This window comes from Girardinichthys multiradiatus, chromosome 14, assembly GCF_021462225.1.
Source record: "Girardinichthys multiradiatus isolate DD_20200921_A chromosome 14, DD_fGirMul_XY1, whole genome shotgun sequence".
NCBI classification, from domain to species: domain Eukaryota; kingdom Metazoa; phylum Chordata; class Actinopteri; order Cyprinodontiformes; family Goodeidae; genus Girardinichthys; species Girardinichthys multiradiatus.
The window spans coordinates 33,207,003-33,228,171 of record NC_061807.1 but is presented as its reverse complement, the minus strand read 5'-3'; the positions used below and the strand labels follow the sequence as shown (position 1 = coordinate 33,228,171).

General features: G+C 38.0%; 1 protein-coding gene across 4 annotated transcripts in view; it reads left to right on the top strand.

The window, feature by feature from the left end:
- Positions 1-21,169, top strand: part of col4a6 (collagen, type IV, alpha 6) — a 176,228-nt gene that overhangs the window by 107,236 nt on the left and 47,823 nt on the right. For all 4 annotated transcript variants that reach the window (XM_047385493.1, XM_047385492.1, XM_047385491.1 and 1 more), the window contains exons 5-13: positions 9,227-9,361; positions 9,605-9,649; positions 12,811-12,930; positions 13,030-13,092; positions 14,420-14,455; positions 14,649-14,711; positions 15,957-15,992; positions 16,149-16,190; positions 20,904-20,993. In XM_047385493.1, the coding sequence (XP_047241449.1) occupies positions 9,227-9,361; positions 9,605-9,649; positions 12,811-12,930; positions 13,030-13,092; positions 14,420-14,455; positions 14,649-14,711; positions 15,957-15,992; positions 16,149-16,190; positions 20,904-20,993 (630 nt within the window). The remainder of the gene's footprint in view (positions 1-9,226; positions 9,362-9,604; positions 9,650-12,810; positions 12,931-13,029; positions 13,093-14,419; positions 14,456-14,648; positions 14,712-15,956; positions 15,993-16,148; positions 16,191-20,903; positions 20,994-21,169) is intronic.

The window sequence follows — 21,169 nt, the reverse complement described above, 5'->3', positions numbered from 1 at the left end:
AAATATATATTTTTATGCCTTATGTTTTATTCTAATTATTCTTTTCAGAGCAACTGAATTTTGGATGTTCATTCGCTTTTGAGTTTTACTTTTTAAAATGAATTAATAAAAGGCACTAACTTAGTTGTAATATTCTAATGTAGAAACTAATATTTCAGCCAGATCAGTATCTGAGTTATTTTTGGAGACACATCTGGAAACTGGTCCTGGAAATCTTAAAGGGTTTAAGGAGCCATACATGCCAATTACATCTTCTGTTTGGACTCAGTCATCACCTCAGGCGGATTTTCAGGGAAGTAGATAATATAGGACATAAAATCAATAAATGTTTCTAAAATCAGGAAATAACATTTCAGGTTTTGAATGTAAATGTTTCTAAAACCTTAGAGAGAAATGTTTTTGTTTGTTTTGTTTTAGTTGAGAAAAAAGTTATTGTAATGTCTTGTGTAGGGTCGTACTATGGATTGAAATTAAAAAATAACAAGGAAGTGCCATAATTTGATTTCCCCCTTTATCGTCCCTCTTGCACTGCCGCTGACCAACAGCTGAGAAAACACTGCAACTTTATGACATCATCGGCGGCAGACTGGCGCCGGCCGATGACCACTAAATGGGATTTTACTGTCGGGGAAAGCACCTGGATGAAAGGAGAGAACAGGTTGTTGGTTTAATGGCAGCCATCATCGCAACCATAAGGGCTGAGGAGTGGTGGGAAGTGCTCTGATGGAGGATACAGGAAAGAAATACATCCAGAATGTGAAACCAAAAAGATCTTAAAGTTGGTTAATCTGTTATGTATCTAGCAGTTGGCTTTAACCCAAGCACACCATGAGGTCAGTTTTATTCTATGATCTTTTCTCTTAAACAATGTGACCAAAGAAAATATGCAAATTTTTCAGTTGCTGCTTCCAGATTAGATGCCACATTCGTACTGATTCCTCATCTGTTGATGACAGAACATAATCCCCCTTTTGTAGAAATTAGCCAATTTTATGATTTTTAAACTTTAATCTTTTTTAAAGCGGAGTTTAAACTAAAATTCAACATGTAAGACTCACCATCACCCCCAGCTTCGTCTAATTACTCCTCCATGCAGCTCTGCTCCACCAATCAGCGTCAAGTCCGTATTTCTCCCGGCCAATCATCCTTCAAGGCGCCGCTTTAAAAGATCTTCATCCATAGAACCCTCTGTTCTGCAGCTGAACTTTGACCCTCCTCCACCTCATCTCCACCATTTGGCTTCCAAACTCCTTCCAAATCTCCTCAGGCCTCCACTCCACCTCCAGGATCGGATCCCAGGGGGAAGACATCTCTAAATCTAACCCTAAGATGTTCATTCATGTCATTCTCAGCATTCATGCCTTCCACTGGGGTCCGAGCACCAAAGAAATAAACATTCACTAATAAACATTTCTAATTGCATCCCTGTCTTCTCTTTGTGTGTCTTTCCAGGTTGAACTACATTTTACAAGAAAACAACATGATAAAACTGCATTATCCACTGGAATTAGGTTATAAGAATTGGTCAAGTGAAAGCAAAAGCACATCATCAGCATAGAGTTGTAGTTTCTTTTGATGGCAGAAAAATACGTCCATGGAGTTTCATTTTCTTCCTTCAAACAGAAGTCATAATAAATAACCTGTTAAGCTCTAAGGGTTTTAGAAGCAATTTCAGCCTGGAATTGCTTAACTGAGATAAATCAAGAAAGCTCCACCACTAAAAAGTCTAAATGCAAACTCTTTGTACCTATGTAAACTAAGATATACAACTGTAACTGTAAGAATAATGTTCCAGCGAAACCACTATGGCAACTCTTACTATGTTTAATTTATTTGTGATTAAACAAAGACAAAATCCATTTTTTTTAAATCCCAACGTCGGGTATCTAATGCTCCCGGACATGGGGGTTTACTGCAAAAATAAAGGGGTTTTATGTTGCTTTTTGTTCAGAGTCACCCCTGACTGAAGGACCTTTAAACATGTTCTTGGGTGTTTAAATTGTAAGCAGAACTGTAAAACCAAAAGTATTTGTGAAAAACTAATCAGCATTTTTTAATTAACATCAAAGCCTCCTCTTGTGAGGGATTTAGGAGACAAAAAACCCAGCTGTGTCCGACGTGATTTTTAAAACAGCATGTTTCAGCTAGCTTAAGAGGTGTGTTATATATCCCTTCCATTTGTTTGCATTAGAACTACAGGTATTCTTGGTTGTGTATAAACATTTAGTTGAGTTGGAAGCCAAACCTATGACCCTGAAGACTTTGTGCCATACTCAGTGAGCATCCAGCCACCTAAGCTGTGCAAACAAAAATGTTTAGAAGTTTTGAGCAGTTTACTTATGTCCAAGGCTAATCAAACTCTTGATATTTAGGTGAAGTGTGAAACGGCCAGATGGGTTGATCACACAGGGAAACTGTAAATCTTCCAACTTAGAGAACCACTGATTCCATTTTTTTAACCCCCAAAGGGATAAAGAGGCAATTTTCCATATCTGTGTCATCTTGAGTTACTGTTTCATCATTATACACAACAAACAGTTTACGAGGTGTTTGGGTTCACTGTGTAATCAGAATAGAACAACAAATCCATCCAACCTAAACATTACCCTCCACAGATGATATACCTCATCCTCTATTTAGAATCAGAATCAGCTTTATAGGCCAAGGCTGTGTGCACAAACAAGGAATTTGACTTTGGTTTCACACGCTCACATTGTGCAGACATTTACTACTGAAAAATGAGGTGGGAAATGTGGACATTTTGGTTAGAGCTGTACCTGTTGTCAGCATCAAAATATTTTTTTTTTGTAAAGGATATTAGAGGTTTTGTCGAGTTTCATGAGTGAGTTTTATTTGGCTCAAACTTTACTTAGTTTTCGGTGTGCTCTGGTGATTAAATGTGCACCCAAAGACCCTTGACTTTTGCGAACCCCTCCCTCCATGTTTTGTTCATCATCGTCCCCTAGAGAGCATTCGGTGTGACAACCAAAATCTTCCTCTTGGCACCCTCCAGCCCACGGAACAATACAACTCGATTATAAACCCTCAGGGTGTGTATTCCTCTCTGTGTGAATGTGCATTCATTGACAACGCAAACACACACACACACAGACACCAACTGGTTTTTACACGCACTGTGACCAGAATCTGTCTGTCCAAGCACTCTCCTCTATCAGGAAGTGAGCTAGGCTAGATGGACGCTGTAAGTCCATGGAGCTTAGCAGGCCAAAATGAGCCCCATTGTGACCTTTGTGCTGGAAGGGATTTGGGCCTATAAACTGAAACATGAAAACAGAGAGTGATGCCAACTGGTCAGGGTATGAGGGGGATGATGTCGGAAGTCAGTAATGGGATAGACTGATCATTGATAGAACTATTAAACGTGTGTTCGAGAAAATAATAATATCTGTAAATCAGGTTTAAACCATATATACACATTACAACACAGGAGTGGTCTTTTGATTGAAGCGTGTCAAAAAACGAAAACCACCATTATTTTCTGATAGATTGTATAGACATATAAAAGTCTGTGAATGTAGATGACAGTTTGGCATATTTAAACAACAAACTAGGTGCTGAAAAAGTATACATTTAAAACATTATACAATGGACATTGATGAAAAAATTAACGTCTCCACAGTGAAAACCCAAGGCTGGCTATACGCAGGGGCACGAGGGTGCAACGCCCCCTCAAATCAAATCTGCATGAGGCAGGAGCTATTTAGTCATCTGTAAGTGATCTTCTGTCTGCTGTCAGCAGAGAGCTCCCCCATCGCCCCCACCCCGGTCCTCCAGTTAACACCCAATCACCGTTTACCATGCAAATGAGCCTAGAAGTAGCCTGCCCTCCACTTTTCAGTGGAGTTCCCAATCACACTAGCACAAGGCCCTGCCTTAGACAGGTAATGTCAGAAGATGTTTTGTTGCAAAATTAACCACAATGCTTGACAACATAGCGCTGCTGAAAACATTACATGGGGCATTTCGGCACGTAAAAAACACTTGTGCAAATCACTTGCATTCTTCCAGTCAGCATCCATGCATGACTGCAATGCCTACACGTTTTGTACTAAAATCTGTGATTTCAAAGCCTTGTCCAGCTGTTGACTGATGTTTGTCAGGTTTAATGAAGAGAGAAAGAGAGGGATATACAAAAAGACAAATTAAACCATTTCACTTAATTATTTTTATGTTAAAGCCCAAGGAAGAAAAGAAAAACTATGGCTACAACCATTTTCCTGAATGTCTAGTAACTCTCATAATAAAGTGTGGAAAATAGAAAAAAAACATACATATTTTATATTTACAGCATGCTAGCCAAAACTCTGTTCTGTGTAGGTAGAAGTCTCTTTTACTGAAGGAGCTCTTTTCATGCAAGCATTTCTACTTCAACAGTTAAGGAATCATTTTGCTTGGTAGTTATCATGACAGACTAATATATGTCAAAGACTAAATATGATGTTCTATAATATAGAGCTGCAAACCAAAAAGGATGAATAAATAGGAAAATGTTACTTAGCTGTCTGTTTGATTTTATTAGGATAATAATAGACCCAATGTTAACATTAACTACCAAAAATACGTTTGTGATTTGAAATGAAAGGCAGGTCTTAAGTTGAGCTACATGAAACTGTGGTGAGTTATATTGATATTGATAATGGTATATTATTAGTGTAATGTTTCAGCTCTAACAGAAAACAGTCCAATAATGTTTACTGATTTCTCACCTGATTCAGTGAGTCACTTTTGATTCCGATGCACTGCAGAACATTGGTTTATTTCATTTACGAATTTTGTAGAATAATGCCAAGAAAAACAAGGCTATGAAAGCATAAATACGTCCTGTTTTTTTATTTTAATTTTACAAATAAATTTGGCAATGGATGCCCTTTTTTTGGCTTGAGCACCTCCAGCACCAGATCCAATTGGGATGTGGTGCACCATGTTCTTTAAAATCGTGAAGTTGCGTTGAGATCTGTGTATTACAACGAGCTTTGGAGTCATCATCTGGGACAGGGGCAATCCACCAATTTAGCTCTCTGGATATTTTTTTGTATTTTACCCCTTCAGCATGATGCTGTCTCTCAACATCAAGTCAAAGCTTAACAAAGTAAAGGCCGCACCTCAATGTATGTTAGATGAACCCATAACAGCATTATGTGCTTTTGCAATTGACCGATATCATTTTACAGTGATAGCTGATTAACCAATGACCATCACTGATTGATGATGTCAAGTTTGACAGATTGTCTTTTTCAAAATAAATTAACTATTGATATGAGTAAAAAGACACAACATTTTGAGATTTTGGGATGTGTAGGTTTTTACTTTTCTGCCACCAATGACAACTATTTTTGATAGAATTTTCCTATGAATAATTTCTAAAAATCCTCCAAACATTATGAAAAGCACCCCAAATTTTAACAACCCGCCAAAAGCTATTTTTTTCCACCCAGCATGTACAAAAGAACCCCAATTGGGGGGACAACCAGTCCAGACTGGCAAATAGCACAACACTACACAGTTTACCCCAGTCCCATAAGGAAAACATGCATAATGTGTGCACATGATTATGCCCCCCTCACATTTCTGCCTGCCCCCTCATATATGTATGCCTAGAACCGGCCCTGGTGAATACCATTGCTTACTAAACACAGGCCTGTGGTGTAAAACTAACACAGCATTTCAAAAAAAGACCATCATATGAACAGCCAAATATGGCAGTGATGGTGTGACGGTCAGGACCTGGTCAACTTAACTGCCGTAACTGATCGAAACCTAAATTCTGCTCTTTAGCAGAAAACCTCGAAGCATCATACTGGCCATCAGCTTGTCACCACCTAGGCTTAGGAGCACTTGGGCTATGCAGTAGGACATTGATCTAAAGCACACCAGCAAGTCTACCTCTGAATGGCTAAAAAAAATCTCAAAACAAAATGAAGTTTTTAGAATAGTCTAGGTAAGGTCGAGACATAAATCTGATTGAGGTGTTGTGGCAAGAAATTGAACAGGCCCAAAAAGCCTCCAATTCATCTGAATTAAAGCAATTTAGTTCCTCTACTGTGATGTAAAATATTAAAATACTTGTCAGTTATTACATTTGCTCAATTGCAGTTTTTGGTGCAAAGGGAGACACAAACATTGGGTTTAGGGGAAAATTGCTTTTTCATGTTTGATATAAAAAGTTTATTCAAATGTGCCAAAAATCAAAAACAGAAGAAGTTTATGAGAGAGGAAATATTTTTTTATGACAACTCTTTATAATAATCAAAATAAAGCGGAGATGCTGATCTAGTTCTCCAACAAGCCCATCAGGGTGACTCTGAGGACACTTTTTTCAGCAGTGACCTGAATTTCTTGGGGCTTTAGAGGGTACTTCCCTTTATCCAGCTAAGTCTTTACATTGTACAGGGTTTAAGTTGATAACTCACCAATTTTATCTGAGGGCGCAAAAAGTAAAACTTAGTTTAAAAAATGTTTCAGTTTTCTGACTTTATGCCTTATTCCATTATCTAGAAGACAACAACTCCAGCTTTCTGAAAAATACAGGGCTTAATGTAGAGCATTGACGTCATTTTGTGAATAATAAGTAACAATAACTAAGTGAATGATAACCAACAATAGAACATAAAGATTTCATATATCACAAACTGTAGTACCTACATTTGTGTGTCTGTCAACTATCCTACATCTTCTGCATGTAGGGTAGTTCAGACCAGATGTAGAAAGTGTTAGATTAGATTATGAAACAGAGCCAAACAAGCACTTCGCCATACTAGTCAATCTGAGCTCAACTTCAGCATTGAGTTGACAATAAAACCCAACAAGACTAATACTTTGTTCTCAAATTACACTTGGAATGTTGGGAATTTGAGTTTATGTTATTTATTCTTTGTCACCCTTCAATAATTTAGCGATCTACTTTCTTCTAAGCTCTTCTGGGGCCTAACACGAATATAATTTCAGGAATCAGTGTTTGATCCTGAAAACCGAGAAGTCTTTTCTGTTCAATTACCTTTCCACCGCAGGATTAGACGGAAAGATTGGGATCTAAAAGTGACACAGGACTTGAAAGGGAGATCCTTGAAAGCTAAAAGCCTTTTTACAAGTTGACCACAAGACCAGTAAAAAGTCTAACTTCACATTCAAGTTTTGGTTAAAAAAAAAAGAAAGTACATGGAAGGCTGTTAAAATATTTACGAAACTAGCCCATCGGATCTGGGTAACATAAAGAGAGACTAATTAAAGCTATGAAAAAAGGACTTTACATCATCCTATCAAGGGAGTGTCAAAGTAAAGCCAGCGACTTTAAAGGTAAGGCGTGAGGGAAAGTGTCTCCCTTTGGAATCGCTGCATATTTTCTCTGGGTGAAACCAGGTGTGAATGTCAAATCTGGGCCAGACAGCTCTGGCAGGCTTCCTTTAGCTGGCACAGCCCTGTCATTATGCTTCCCTTCCTGGCCCTAGGGCCACGTGGGCTGGAAGCTGAGCTCCGCCCTCTAACTCCAAGACAAAAGAGGAGAATCTGGTGTCACTGACGATTTCAAAGACAACATCAGTAATTTGGTCATAGATGTAAAGTTGTACTTTACGCCGCCAAGCTTGTGCAGTTATACAAGCATTTACATGCATGTTAGCTGTGTAAGTACCATGTAAATATCTACATGCCAGCAGTCATTGACATTCCTGGATATTATATGGTGGGTTATCTTTGTCAGTGGAGATTATGAGCATATTTTTCTTGAAAAGTTAAACTAAACATCTCCCTATCAAGTTCCCAATTTGCCTGATAACCAAACATTGTTATGTGGGTTAGAATTTGACTTTCTTTTGACCCCAGAACACCCTGCCCCTCTCTCAGACCTCTCCTCTCTGTTATATTGTTTAAAACATGAGCTAATGGCAGGCTTTCAGCAGTCTGAGTTTTCCTGTTAATCTGCATACCTTACTGAATTATTGACTCCAGCATCCTAATGAAGGTATTCCACTTCCTGACCTCTAATTCATAACCTGTGTCTATGCTGCCATCTAATGGCTAATACTGTGTAATGCATCGTAATTTGGATTTATCAGACAACAAAGAATTTACATTGGGTTTTAGGCACTTTAATATTTACTTTTATTATTTTTGTTTGTTCTGACCAATGTATACATAGTGGTGTAAAACTAAACATGGTTTTGAACCTGGAGAAAGACAGAATACATTTTAACACTGACAACGATTATATTGGGAATTTTAATGAATTAATAACCATAATTATGACATGCTGACTATATTTGCTTTAAGTGTAATTTAATGTGATTTGTTTATTTCCGGGATAACATCTTCAAAAGATCTCATGCATGCACATGCACTGGAGTCAGTGTGAAATTTGTGGCTCAGTTGTGCTCACAGGTCTCCACCATTAGTTTTCTTTTATGTATCTAATAAAAACAGACAAATTCAGAATTACAGCTTTGTTACTGCTTTTGATTGAACCACAACTTAAATCACAATAGTTTGACATTATGCATTGCTTTAAGGTTCAAAATATTGTTTTCTCAAGCCTTCCTGCCATAAGTGCTGAATATGTATTTGTATTGTAGTGGCAGCAGAGGTGTTAACACGGCATGTGTGTGAAAGAGCAGCTACTGTTAAACAGGGTTTTATCATTTTAAAACAAAGAGAAAATGATTATAGAGTTGACATTTTATATTAGTGATTAGCAAGATTAGCATTTTCAGCATTAGTAACATTGGTAACTGGAAACATTAGTCTCTCCAAAGTGCTGTACACTACAGTAAGTCATCCACCCATTCATGTGGCTGCCATACCACCTGAGCCACCTTTTAATTTGCTTCTCACTGCTTTGTCTGAAAACAGCTAACACTGAGTAACAGTCTTGTTCACCTTAGAGTGTTGCTGTCCCAACCTGGTTGCACTTACACATGGTAAATTTAATGCTGGGAAGAAAGTCAGATTTTTTTAATTTCACCTCGCAGGTCATATCAGGCCACCAGGTGAATTCATTGTTACTTTTACTTTTTTTTTTTTTTACATGATTTTACTTTTTTTTAATAACACTATGGGCCTAATCTGCCATTTTCTTCCATCAAGGATTAATTTTTGATTCTAGCTTTTGTTGTCTGAAATTTTAAGTGATGCTTTGGATATAAGTGCTCTCAATTTTAAAATTACTGAGTTTAGGTGACAGCTGAACACATCATTGCAACTGTTTTGTCATCAGGGTCGTCCTGGGCCTATCGGTGAGGTTGGACAACCTGGACCAGAAGGGCCTCCTGGGGGTGTTGGGCCTCAAGGGCCTAAAGGAGAAAAGGGCCACATTGGACTTAAAGGACCATCAGGGGCCAAAGGAGACAAAGTGGGTGAATCAGTGATGTGTTTATGTTATATCAACAACAACAGATGGTAGATAATAAAAAGGTAAAAAGTTAAAGGTTGAAAAAATATCTTTTTTTTACCAAGATGAGAATAAAAATATTGTGTATAATTGTGTTGCCATATTTGGGATGTCCATGAACTCACAGGTCTCCACCACCAGTTTTCCTGTGTGCAGTTAAAGCTAATTATGCATTCATCATGTGGTGATTTTTTACCAATGCAGGGACCAATGGGAGTGCCAGGATTTCGAGGAACTGATGGAGTGCCTGTGAGTAAATCAGAAACAAACACGTTAATTTCTTTGACAGGATATTTTTATTGTGTTTTTTGTACACTAAACTCCAATGTACTCCCAGTTTATCTTTCAATGTTTTGAGCCAGTAGTGATTTTCTTATACTCAGAAATAACACAATAGAAACCCACACATATTAGCAGATTTAACTGTAAGAACAACATATTTCAGATGTTAGTGTCTAAGGTTTTCTTTTTATATCAACCTTTTTACAGAGAACAATAAAGGATAATGAACTAAAATTATTTAATAATCTCCCATACATTAAATGACTGGCTGCATGCTCCTCTAGTAAAATAAAAAATTATAAGGACTTCAAATAAGCCACCAAATAATGCTAATATTTTATTTTATGACAGAAACAGGGGTTGGACAATGAAACTGAAACATCTGTCATTTTAGTGTGGGAGGTTTCAAGGCTAAATTGGACCAGCCTGGTAGCCAGTCTTCATTGATTGTACATTGCACCAGTAAGAGCAGAGTGTGAAGGTTCAATTAGCAGGGTAAGAGTACAGTTTTGCTCAAAATATTGAAATGCACACAACATTATGGGTGACATACCAGAGTTCAAAAGAGGTCAAATTGTTGGTGCACGTCTTGCTGGCACATCTGTGACCAAGACAGCAAGTCTTTGTGATGTATCAAGAGCCACGGTATCCAGGGTAATGTCAGCATACCACCAAGAAGGACGAACCACATCCAACAGGATTAACTGTGGACGCAAGAGGAAGCTGTCTGAAAGGGATGTTCGGGTGCTAACCCGGATTGTATCCAAAAAACATAAAACCACGGCTGTCCAAATCATGTCAGAATTAAATGTGCACCTCAACTCTCTTGTTTCCACCAGAACTGTCCGTCGGGAGCTCCACAGGGTCAATATACACGGCCGGGCTGCTATAGCCAAACCTTTGGTCACTCATGCCAATGCCAAACGTTGGTTTCAATGGTGCAAGGAGCGCAAATCTTGGGCTGTGGACAATGTGAAACATGTATTGTTCTCTGATGAGTCCACCTTTACTGTTTTCCTCACATCCGGGAGAGTTACGGTGTGGAGAAGCCCCAAAGAAGCGTACCAACCAGACTGAAGCATGGACAGAGTGAAGCATGGGGGTGGATCAGTGATGGTTTGGGCTGCCATATCATGGCATTCCCTTGGCCCAATACTTGTGCTAGATGGGCGCGTCACTGCCAAGGACTACCGAACCATTCTTGAGGACCATGTGCATCCAATGGTTCAAACATTGTATCCTGAAGGCGGTGCCGTGTATCAGGATGACAATGCACCAATACACACAGCAAGACTGGTGAAAGATTGGTTTGATGAACATGAAAGTGAAGTTGAACATCTCCCATGGCCTGAACAGTCACCAGATCTAAATATTATTGAGCCACTTTGGGGTGTTTTGGAGGAGCGAGTCAGGAAACGTTTTCCTCCACTAGTATCACGTAGTGACCTGGCCACTATCCTGCAAGAAGAATGGCTTAAAATCCCTCTGACCACTGTGCAGGACTTGTATATGTCATTCCCAAGATGAATTGATGCTGTATTGGCCGCAAAAGGAGGCCCTACACCATACTATTGTGGTCTAAAACCAGGTGTTTCAGTTTCATTGTCCAACCCCTGAATATAGAGTTAATATATAGTTTTAACTGACTTAAAGTAGAGAATTGATAATAAAAAAGCAATAAATGGGATCTGTAATGGTACTATACAACATGGCAAAAAGCAAGTACAACCTATTTACAGTTTAAGGTTTTCCATATCACTACATAATTTGAATAATTTATTTCTCATAGCAACTTTATCTATTTTATTTAACCTTTATTTATACAGCTTGTTTCACTGAGATCCAAGGTATCATTTACAAGAGAGACCTGTCAGTAATTACTCCAAACGTGATCTATTATGTTCCAGAATTTACATTTTATTTTTTTAGATCATAAACAGCCAAAATGCTTGTAGTTCAAAGGCGTTCAGGGATGCAGAGCTTTAAGCATCGCCTTGCACTGCACATGGTTGGTGTATACAGCACGTAGACACCACCTAAGCAGCACTGCTACAGAATATAATTGTGTAAATTATGTACCATGAAATCAGATATTGCTGCAAAGACCCGATAATATGCTACGTTATGCAGACATTCGGTCTACACTGATGAAGATTCACACCTCGAGATGCTGAATGGTCATAGTGGCTCCATCTGACGTACACTCTGATTAATACAAGTTATACGTATTTGACTGTTTGGGGGCACTCATGTGCAGGACTTTCTATTTCCAGATCATTCAGGATTGGAAGAAGTAAATAAAGTAATGCACCCTATTCTGACACATAATTTTACATCCTTCATCCCACTATGCATGCTCTGTACAGAATAGGCGCACATTAAACTAGACACATACTTCATAGAGATGCCTTTCTTTATTTCTTCACATTTAGACTCATGTAAGGCACGTTTTTTAAAATACCAACAATAATGGCGAGATAAGAAACAGTGTAATAACAACTTAACTGAGGCCTGTGTAGTCTGTAAAATAATTTTAGGTCCCTTTGTTAATCTTTTAAAAGTTTCACAATTATAAACGTTCCTAATTTGGATCAATGGACTCCAGTTTGTCTGGAATTAGCCCTATAACCTTTTGCAAAACTGACAAGCTGTGGTAACTATGTCCCTGGGATCGATACTAGCTTAACCTATCTTAACCCTGAACTGAATTAGGAAAAACCTGTTTTAAATTCCATGAGTTGTTCCTTATCAAGGGCATTAAAAAAAATATTAAGATCAAAGCAAAGACCAAATGATTTTTTATTTATTTATATTATCTGTCAACAACAAAACAAAGGATGATAAATTGCCAATTTCTGTTGTTGCTTTTTACTTTTAGACAATGCTTGTGCACTTTGTGTTGAGAACACTTACAAAATAGATCAGCAAAGACTTAGCATGTAAAGAATAGGACTCTGCGAGCAATTAATTTATGAATCTCAGTAACTGAAGATTGGATCTGTTCAGATATGAAAATAGCAAAAAGAAAATCTGGTTTATGACACTGGGATGAAAGGTTAATTGAATTGTGTATTTATGAATGATTCGTTCCAGTTCCTGTACACATAAACTCTCCTCTCCTCCTGTAGGGTCACCCTGGTCAGCAGGGTAGCCGAGGATTACCAGGAAAGGATGGCTGTAACGGGACTAGGGGGGATCCCGGTGTGCCCGGCTATGGCACGGGGGCTCCCGGATTCCCTGGATTTCAAGTGAGCTGGGGTTTTCACAACAGTTTTTTATTCCTTGGATCCCATAGTTATGATAGCTTGATAACAGGTGGCTTCTGCCGATGTTCTTACCTTCAACAGGGGCCAACTGGGCCAAAGGGTCCGAAAGGAGAGCCCGTATACATCTCAGACAGTGGCATTCCGGTAAGGTCTCCAGGTTACACATCCTGATTCTTTTCTGTGGTCGCACTGAACTGCTGAGTTGCAAGTTCAAAAGCTAATAATTAAACATTTTATTCGGTAGCAGTTCCTTTCACCTATCTGCTTTTCTTTAAAGCCCTTAAGTGATAAAAGTTTTGCTTTTCGTTCCTGAATTCATATTTTCTTTACATCCTTCAAATTGTTTTAGAGATTTCTCTTTTTTCTGTGAAAAGGTTTTAAGCATTGTGACTTTTTCATCATCAAAGTCTGTCTTCCTCTAGATTAATAAGTCTTTAAAAGACAATTGCCTCTCACTGGCTTATTTATTTTACTTGATGAAGAAAGAAAACCTGCCAAGGGAAATTTAAAATTTTGTTTTATACACTCAACACTGTTGTTTTTGATTTTCTTCTTGCAACATTTTTTTTTAAACTGAAAAATAAGGTAATGCTGATCATGTTGACAGATTTCCTAGAATTTAGCAGAAACAGAGTTTATATATATATGTAGATCTCTCTCTCGATAGATAGATAGATAGATAGATAGATAGATAGATAGATAGATAGATAGATAGATAGATAGATAGATAGATAGATAGATAGATAGATAGATAGATAGATAGATAGATAGATAGATAGATAGATAGATAGATAGATAGATAGATAGATAGATAGATAGATAGATAGATAGATGGATGGATGGATGGATGGATGGATGGATGGATGGATGGATGGATGGATGGATGGATGGATGGATGGATGGATGGATGGATGGATGGATGGATGGATGGATGGATGGATGGATGGATGGATGGATAGATAGATAGATAGATAGATAGATAGATAGATAGATAGATAGATAGATAGATAGATAGATAGATAGATAGATAGATAGATAGATAGATAGATAGATAGATAGATAGATAGATAGATAGATAGATAGATAGATAGATAGATAGATAGATAGATAGATAGATAGATAGATAGATAGATAGATAGATAGATAGATAGATAGATAGATAGATAGATAGATAGATAGATAGATAGATAGATAGATAGATAGATAGATAGATAGATATTTTTTAAATGTGACTTGATCCATTATTATACTGTTAAACTTTAATGGAGAATGGATGCACACAAGTCAACCTGTTGTGTCTGCAGTTGGCCAGTAGGTGGTGTTGTAGAGAGTCTTACACATAAGAAAACAGTTTATTTTTCTCTGAAATAATGACAAGGTCTCTTTTATGCTATTTTATTACTCACTTTCTGTGTGCTGCTCCTTTAATCTGTTTACATCATTGTCATTTTTGTTTTATTTTCTTATTTAGGGCTTACCAGGTGTTCCAGGACCCATGGGTCCACCTGTAAGACTTGCTTTTCTTTTTCACTACACAACTCTGTTTCTGAATTTCCTTCATACATAACAAGACAGCTAAACAATTTAACGTGTTATAATTAAATTTAAAATCTGAGATGATGGCAACAGATTTTAAGCTAACTCAGTTGCAAATTAAGGGAAAATGACATGAGTGTGTTTTTTTTTTTATTTCTCTACAGGGTTATAGAGGTCCTGATGGTCCATCTGGTTTCCAAGGTTCAAGAGGACCTGACGGATTCCCTGTATGTAAACCTGTCGGTCTTTGACTGGCACAGCAATCACAGATTAATTAGGTTTTAGTGTAGCTTCAGTGACTGATAGCTGATTGATGGTTACAAAACAGCTCAAAGATTTATAATATGTCAAAGACAAAGGTAATGTTTAATTAGCAGTTCTACATGCAAAGAAATAAATGAAAGTCATGAATATGTGAACTGAGTTTTAAAGGAGTTTAGGTTTAGAGTTTAAAAACCTTTTAAACTTTTGAGCTTTCACACTACAGCCTGGGCCTCGTCCTCTATCCTGGGCCCAGCTGCCCCGTTTATACCCATAGGTGGATTTGTTTTGATGTGGTTCACTTACACACACACACACACACACACACACACTGGGGGATAAAACAAACCAAAAAACAAAACAGATCCATAAAATACAGCAGTGCTCAAAATGCTCACGACTCTACAAATCAAATCAAGGCTTTATATGTAGTCTATTGAAAGTGGCAGTATCATTTCAGTGTGTGCATAACATTAAGAGCAGTACAAACAAAACGTTTAAAACGTCTTGTCCCACATTTCAGGACAAAGGAACTGAATCTCACAGCTCAGGTTGGACAATCTAATGACAGAAAAACTATTATGCACCCCACAAATCTGTCTTTAATGAAAGGGTTGCAAGATAAAAGCCACAAGAAGCCCCATTTACAGTTTGCCACAGTCCAAACAAGCTAATTTTTAACATCATGCTGTGGGGATGCTTTTCTTCAGCAGGAACAGAGCAGCTGGTCAGAGTTGATTGTGAAGATGAATGGAGCTAAATGCAAATTAATCCTGAAAGAAAACCTGCTAGAGGAGCTGGTGCCTATCTCCAGCAGTATATGGGCAAGAGCCGAGGTACACCCTGGACAGGTCGCCAGTCCATCGCAGGGCGGAATAGTTTAGTTTAAAGCATATTCATGTGTTAGAATGAGAATTATTGGCAATATTAGAAAACTGATGTCCACATGCACTCCCCAAACAATCTGCCTGAGCTTGAGCTACTTAGCAAAGAAGAATGGGCAAATATTTCAGTTTCTAGATGTACAAAAAGGCAGCGAGATACCCCAAAAGACTGAACTGCACTAAATTCAAATTTAAATCAAATTCAGACGTTAAAAAAACATGTACCATGTTCCACCAGCTTCACATTTTTGAACTCCTTTGTGTTGGTCTATGTATAAAATCCTGTTTTATCTGTGAAACTGAGTCAGATTGTTTTGTCTCTTGTAGGGACTCCCCGGTCCTCCTGGGCCCCAAGGGCCGATGGTAAGTCATTGAATAGCACAGTGTGAAGGGACATTTGTTTTAAGGCAGGACGGATTACAGTTATACTAGGATGTTCTTTTTCTAATAAAAAAGCTATATGGCTCTGGCTCTCACATTGTTGTCCAAAAGCCCATTGTTTACCCGTTTTGTTTATAGGGCAGCCGTGGTGACATTTATCGAGGAGGGAAAGGAGACAAGGTATGACATTAACTGAAGGTACAAAATGTTAAAAAATAAAACGAGATGTTTTCTTAAGCAGAAACCCATGCTAAGTTACACTTATCTGGAAATGTCCGGTTGTATCATAAGAAGGCATCGATTCTGCCCAGACAGAATTACTTACTAGTAAATTCAGTGACCATTAGCAGTTCTACAATTTGAGCTGATAACATGGAAAACTTGGTCTTTCAAGCACACAAAAAAAGAAATTAATATTTCATTGAGCTCTGTGGTTAAAACCCAAGTGGCTTGTACTACCTAGTCTCAAAAAAACTGAGAACCCTTTCAGATTTCAGATTTTACGTTGGAGTATCTAAAAACTACCAAAAATGTAAATTTACAAGCTTGAGACGATGGAGAAAATTTAGCCTGTTAGAATACCTGAACACAAGTAAAATCTAATTTGCTGGTTTTCTTTATTGGTTTGTTAATTTACATAACATCCGTTCCTGCCTTTCCGGCTTGCAACACATTCCAAATAAGCTGGCTAAAAACAAGGATGATGCGAGACCAGCTTTACTCTGCTCCGTTTTGACTGCGCCCCCCATCCCTGCTCTAGGCCCGGGACAACAGAGTTGTTTGTCTTCCTCTGTCGGCGGACCTGCCAGTACACAACACACTTTCCCATAATGAAGAGAAAAAAAGCCAGAAAAAAAGCAAACCAAAGCTCTTCAGTTACTAATCTCAATGCCAGAACATAATTTTACTGTTGTTTAAAGGTAAAGCAACACTACAGATTGGTAAAAGTTATACCTCCCCAGTTTTTTTTTTAAATGTGTTGCAGGGCAAAAGTTCAGGAATACAAGTTAATTATTCTATGTTTGTCTTTTGGTGTTACATTGTGCTCTCCACATTTCTCAGATTAGATCAGTGCCTAAGAATTCAGATTGTAGCACATTTTTGGATATATATATATATGTGTGTGTGTGTGTGTGTGTGTGTGTGTGTGTGTGTGTGTGTGTGTGTGTGTGTGTGTGTGTGTGTGTGTGTGTGTGTGTGTGTGTGTGTGGATACTTGTTTGTACGCATGTCTAATTGATTGAATTCATGATAATGCCTTCATTGAACACTGTGCATGCTGAAAATGTTCGGTGGTGGCTTCATAACCTGCATAACTTCCTCCATCCACCTCTTTCCCCTTCTAACACCACGTCTTACGCAGCCCTGCATCCTCTGACCTACTGAACGGACTGTTTGTGTGTATCGTTAATGATATAAAAAGAAATCAAATCAACCTCTGCTTTATTCAGTCTGGGGGTTTTTCACCTTTTAAATCACCTGGGTTGCCACCGAGACAAAAACAACTTCCATGAAAGTTGAAGAAGGAAACAAATTTAATGAAGGGGAAAAACAAAGAAAATTCAGATTGTTATTTTTCCCATTCTTCCCGTTTGGAGAGTTGCTCGTTGTTTTGGTGGCTTCACACTTATTTTCTTTACCGTGGAATGGCAGCTCCGAGATTTTATTTATCTAAATTTTTTAAGGAACTCACCCAGAACATCCAGTTTTTGTGAAATTGCACATCATACAAGGAATGCTCAAGATGAAATTTCCGAGCTGTCACTCCAGAGGATAATCTGTGGGCTGTAACTGGCTGTTGGAATCACTGCTCCTCGCTCCTGCATCAAATCATTTACTCCTCCTGATCACGCATGTGCATTTGGTGGTGAATCCTCTCCACTCCCCATTCATCCATCCCTCCAAACCCACTTACTCATCCATCCATGTCGTCCACATACATTTACTAACATGTATCTTCCTCACACAATGCATGTATGGTATGTTCAAGCAAATCCTCACACACTGAATAAAGTCAAGGGCATGAAGAGAGAGTGAGGACAGCTAGATGTGCTGTCTGACAAAGGAAAAATTGTGTTTTTGTGTTGAAAAGTTTCTTAAGCTGCATGATTAAAGATAAAGAAAAAAACACCTCTAAACACCTCTTTCACTTAATCTTTGCTCTCATCTTTTCTCTCTTCATTTCTTTTCTATCCCATTTCTTTTTTTTCTCCATTACAAATTAAAATAATTACTTTAATTTTGCTAAAAACAATTAGCAAATTGATCCTCTGTTATTTAAACATTAATACTTTAAACATAGTTTATAAATGTTAAACTTTGTCATTCAATTTAATTCAGTTTATTTATATAGCGCCAATTCACAACACGTGTTGTCTCAAGGCACTTCACAAAAGTCAGGTACATACATTCCAATAAATCCTAACCATTGAACAGCACAGTCAGATTCAGTTATTTATTCAAATTGGATAAAATGTTTTTCTATCTAAGGAAACCCAGCAGATTGCATTGAGTCAGAGACTTGCAGCATTCACTCCTCTTGGATGAATGAGCATGTAGAGACAGTGGACAGTCACTGGCGTTGACTTTGCAGCAATCCCTCATAATCCTCACAGTGATTAGGCCCATTCCAGTAGCTTAATGTGAGCCAGCTTTATCCATACTAAAACTATTTCTGTTGTGTGTTGGGGATCAATGTCCTGTTTCAACCATCCAGCTGTTGATTTGATGGGACGCTGAACAACTTGGAGATTGTCCTCCCTCTTAATAATCCCTGTCACGCAATGTACCAGTACCGCTTATAGCCAAACAGACCCTCAAGCATAATGCTGCCACTACTATATTTGCCAGTTGTTACATCGTTTTTAGGTTTAAAAGCCTTACCATGACTGCTACAAACATACTTTCTGTCGTTGTTGCCAAGTAGCTCAATATTTGTCTTGTCTAACTTTAACACTTTCCTCCACAAGACTTTTAGCTTCAAATTTCTGACGAGCTTAAAAGGTGCTCATTTTGGAGCAGGTGCCAACCACCATCTCAGTTCACGTTAAAGTTAATCTTGCTTCATTGTGGACAGTGACAGAGGGGTTCCAGCAAGTTTCAACTAATGATAGCCTTGAACCTTGATGGTTTCTTGGGACCTTTATCCAAATATTAGTGGGCGTGTACAAATATATTTGAGCCTAAATGTATAATTTTGACAATATTCAGAGTAGAGAAAATTCACTATTAATTAAAACTTGTGCATCTGACTTTTTTTATTTCATCCTCAAAACAGAGTAGCTTAACTAAATCAGCGATTTATCTTATGCTGTTCATGCCCATTGTGCTTGCCCACTGACCTAAACTGTACACATTTAGACTAACTCAGTGGTAAGAGTGTTTTCTTTTTGCAACTACATGTTTCTGAGACAATCTTGATCAAGATTTTCGGAACTTAATCATGTTCGACATTGAAGAATTTTGGAAAACCTGCAGATTTTGAGGGGAAAAATGGGTTGACGGCATTCAAGTATCATGAACTAGTTGGCAAGAACGTTTGCCTCCGACTGCATCTGGTGTACTTAATGGTGCTTATTCCCCTGTAAATTGCTTTGACCTAAAAAAAAAAAAAAAAGGACTATATGTAATTTAATCACATTTTTAATGTTGATTCTAAATTTAATTTAAAGCTATAAGAATTTAAGATTTTTACTGAACTTGTGAATGACTTTTACTGGTAAGTGATTTATTTATTTGCTTATGTAGATTTTTTTTGTCTCGTATAAATGTAGCCATTATGCAAAAAAGTTAGGATGTTAGAAATTTAAAAACAAAACTCAGACTGTTTGCATTTTGCATTTAACTGAAAAAAGGCACATTGGAGTCTAAAAAGTCATTATAAATGATTATCTTAGGAATGTCAAACAAACAACAAGACAGGTAAAATAAGCCAAATGTTTCTTGAATTTTCATTTTATGATAGACTAAAGGCCTTGATGTACCTGTGTTCATGTACCCTGGCTGTTTGGAGAAAATCTGTTTTCCACTTGAAATATACAGTTTTCACTCCAGCCCCTTAGAGGACAATAATGGGGTGGTCTATACACTGTTTACTCTGAAGGGGAGAAGAAGAAAAGAACCAAAAATAAAGAGAATAAAGTGAATTCTTTCCAGATTGCAGTTTTGATATCCATGTCCTCACTGTATTTCTTTAAAACAAGCTTCATTGTTTTTTCTTCCTCTTCTCATCCCTTTGTATTGTATATCTGGTGTGTTTGGTGCCACCCTCTGACTGGTAGTATTATTGTCCTTCCTGGCGTGGACAGTCATTGAGGTCAAAAAAATGTGGGCGCTGCAGAGGCCCCTAGCAGACCTTAGGGGTCGGATCCAGATTATGGCATTTGTGTGACACAAGCTTCGCAGTCAAGTGTACAGTACAGCTGACTAGAAGGTGTGAATTAGTTCTTAGATGACGTGTAAAGCTGTCCTGTCATAGAATAAATTCAATTATGGTCAAAGCTAAAAACAAAAATTAGGATGCAGTTAAGGAGCCATGATCCATAATAGTATTAAAAAGAAATTCAAAAGGGAAACTTGAAAAAACATGTTTTGGTTCCAAAACAAACAATATGTTCTTTTTTGTCTGCAAACCTCTTCTGTAAAATGAATCATAAAATTAAATAACCCTCTAAGTAATGTGGAAAGCATTCAAATATGTTACTTTACATATTGCTGACCAACAGCAACAATAGTAAAGACTCTGCTGTCTTCATTTCTCCTATTTTCTTTCCCTTTTCTCACCTCAACTCCTTTTTTTCTCATTTTCTTCTTCCACTAAATTTCTCCTCCCCTTCACAAAGCCCTCATTCCAGCTGATTGGCTAACCGTATGTTGTATGTATTTCGGACTCCAGGGTGATGTGGGTCTTCCCGGACCCAGTGGTTCTCCCGGTGACGGGTCGCTAAGCGCCGAAAAAGTTGTCACTATCTACAAAGGAGATAAGGTAACACAGCAAGGGAAGGGCTGAGGTTGCAGCACACAGACACACACAGTAAAACACACAGATATGGTGGGGTCTTAGCATAAAGGAGGTGAAACTTAAGATGTGTCAGCAGGCTGTCCAGGGTAAAAAAGGCGGAGCAGTGATTGCAGCAAACTTTACAGCCATGGAGGCGAGGA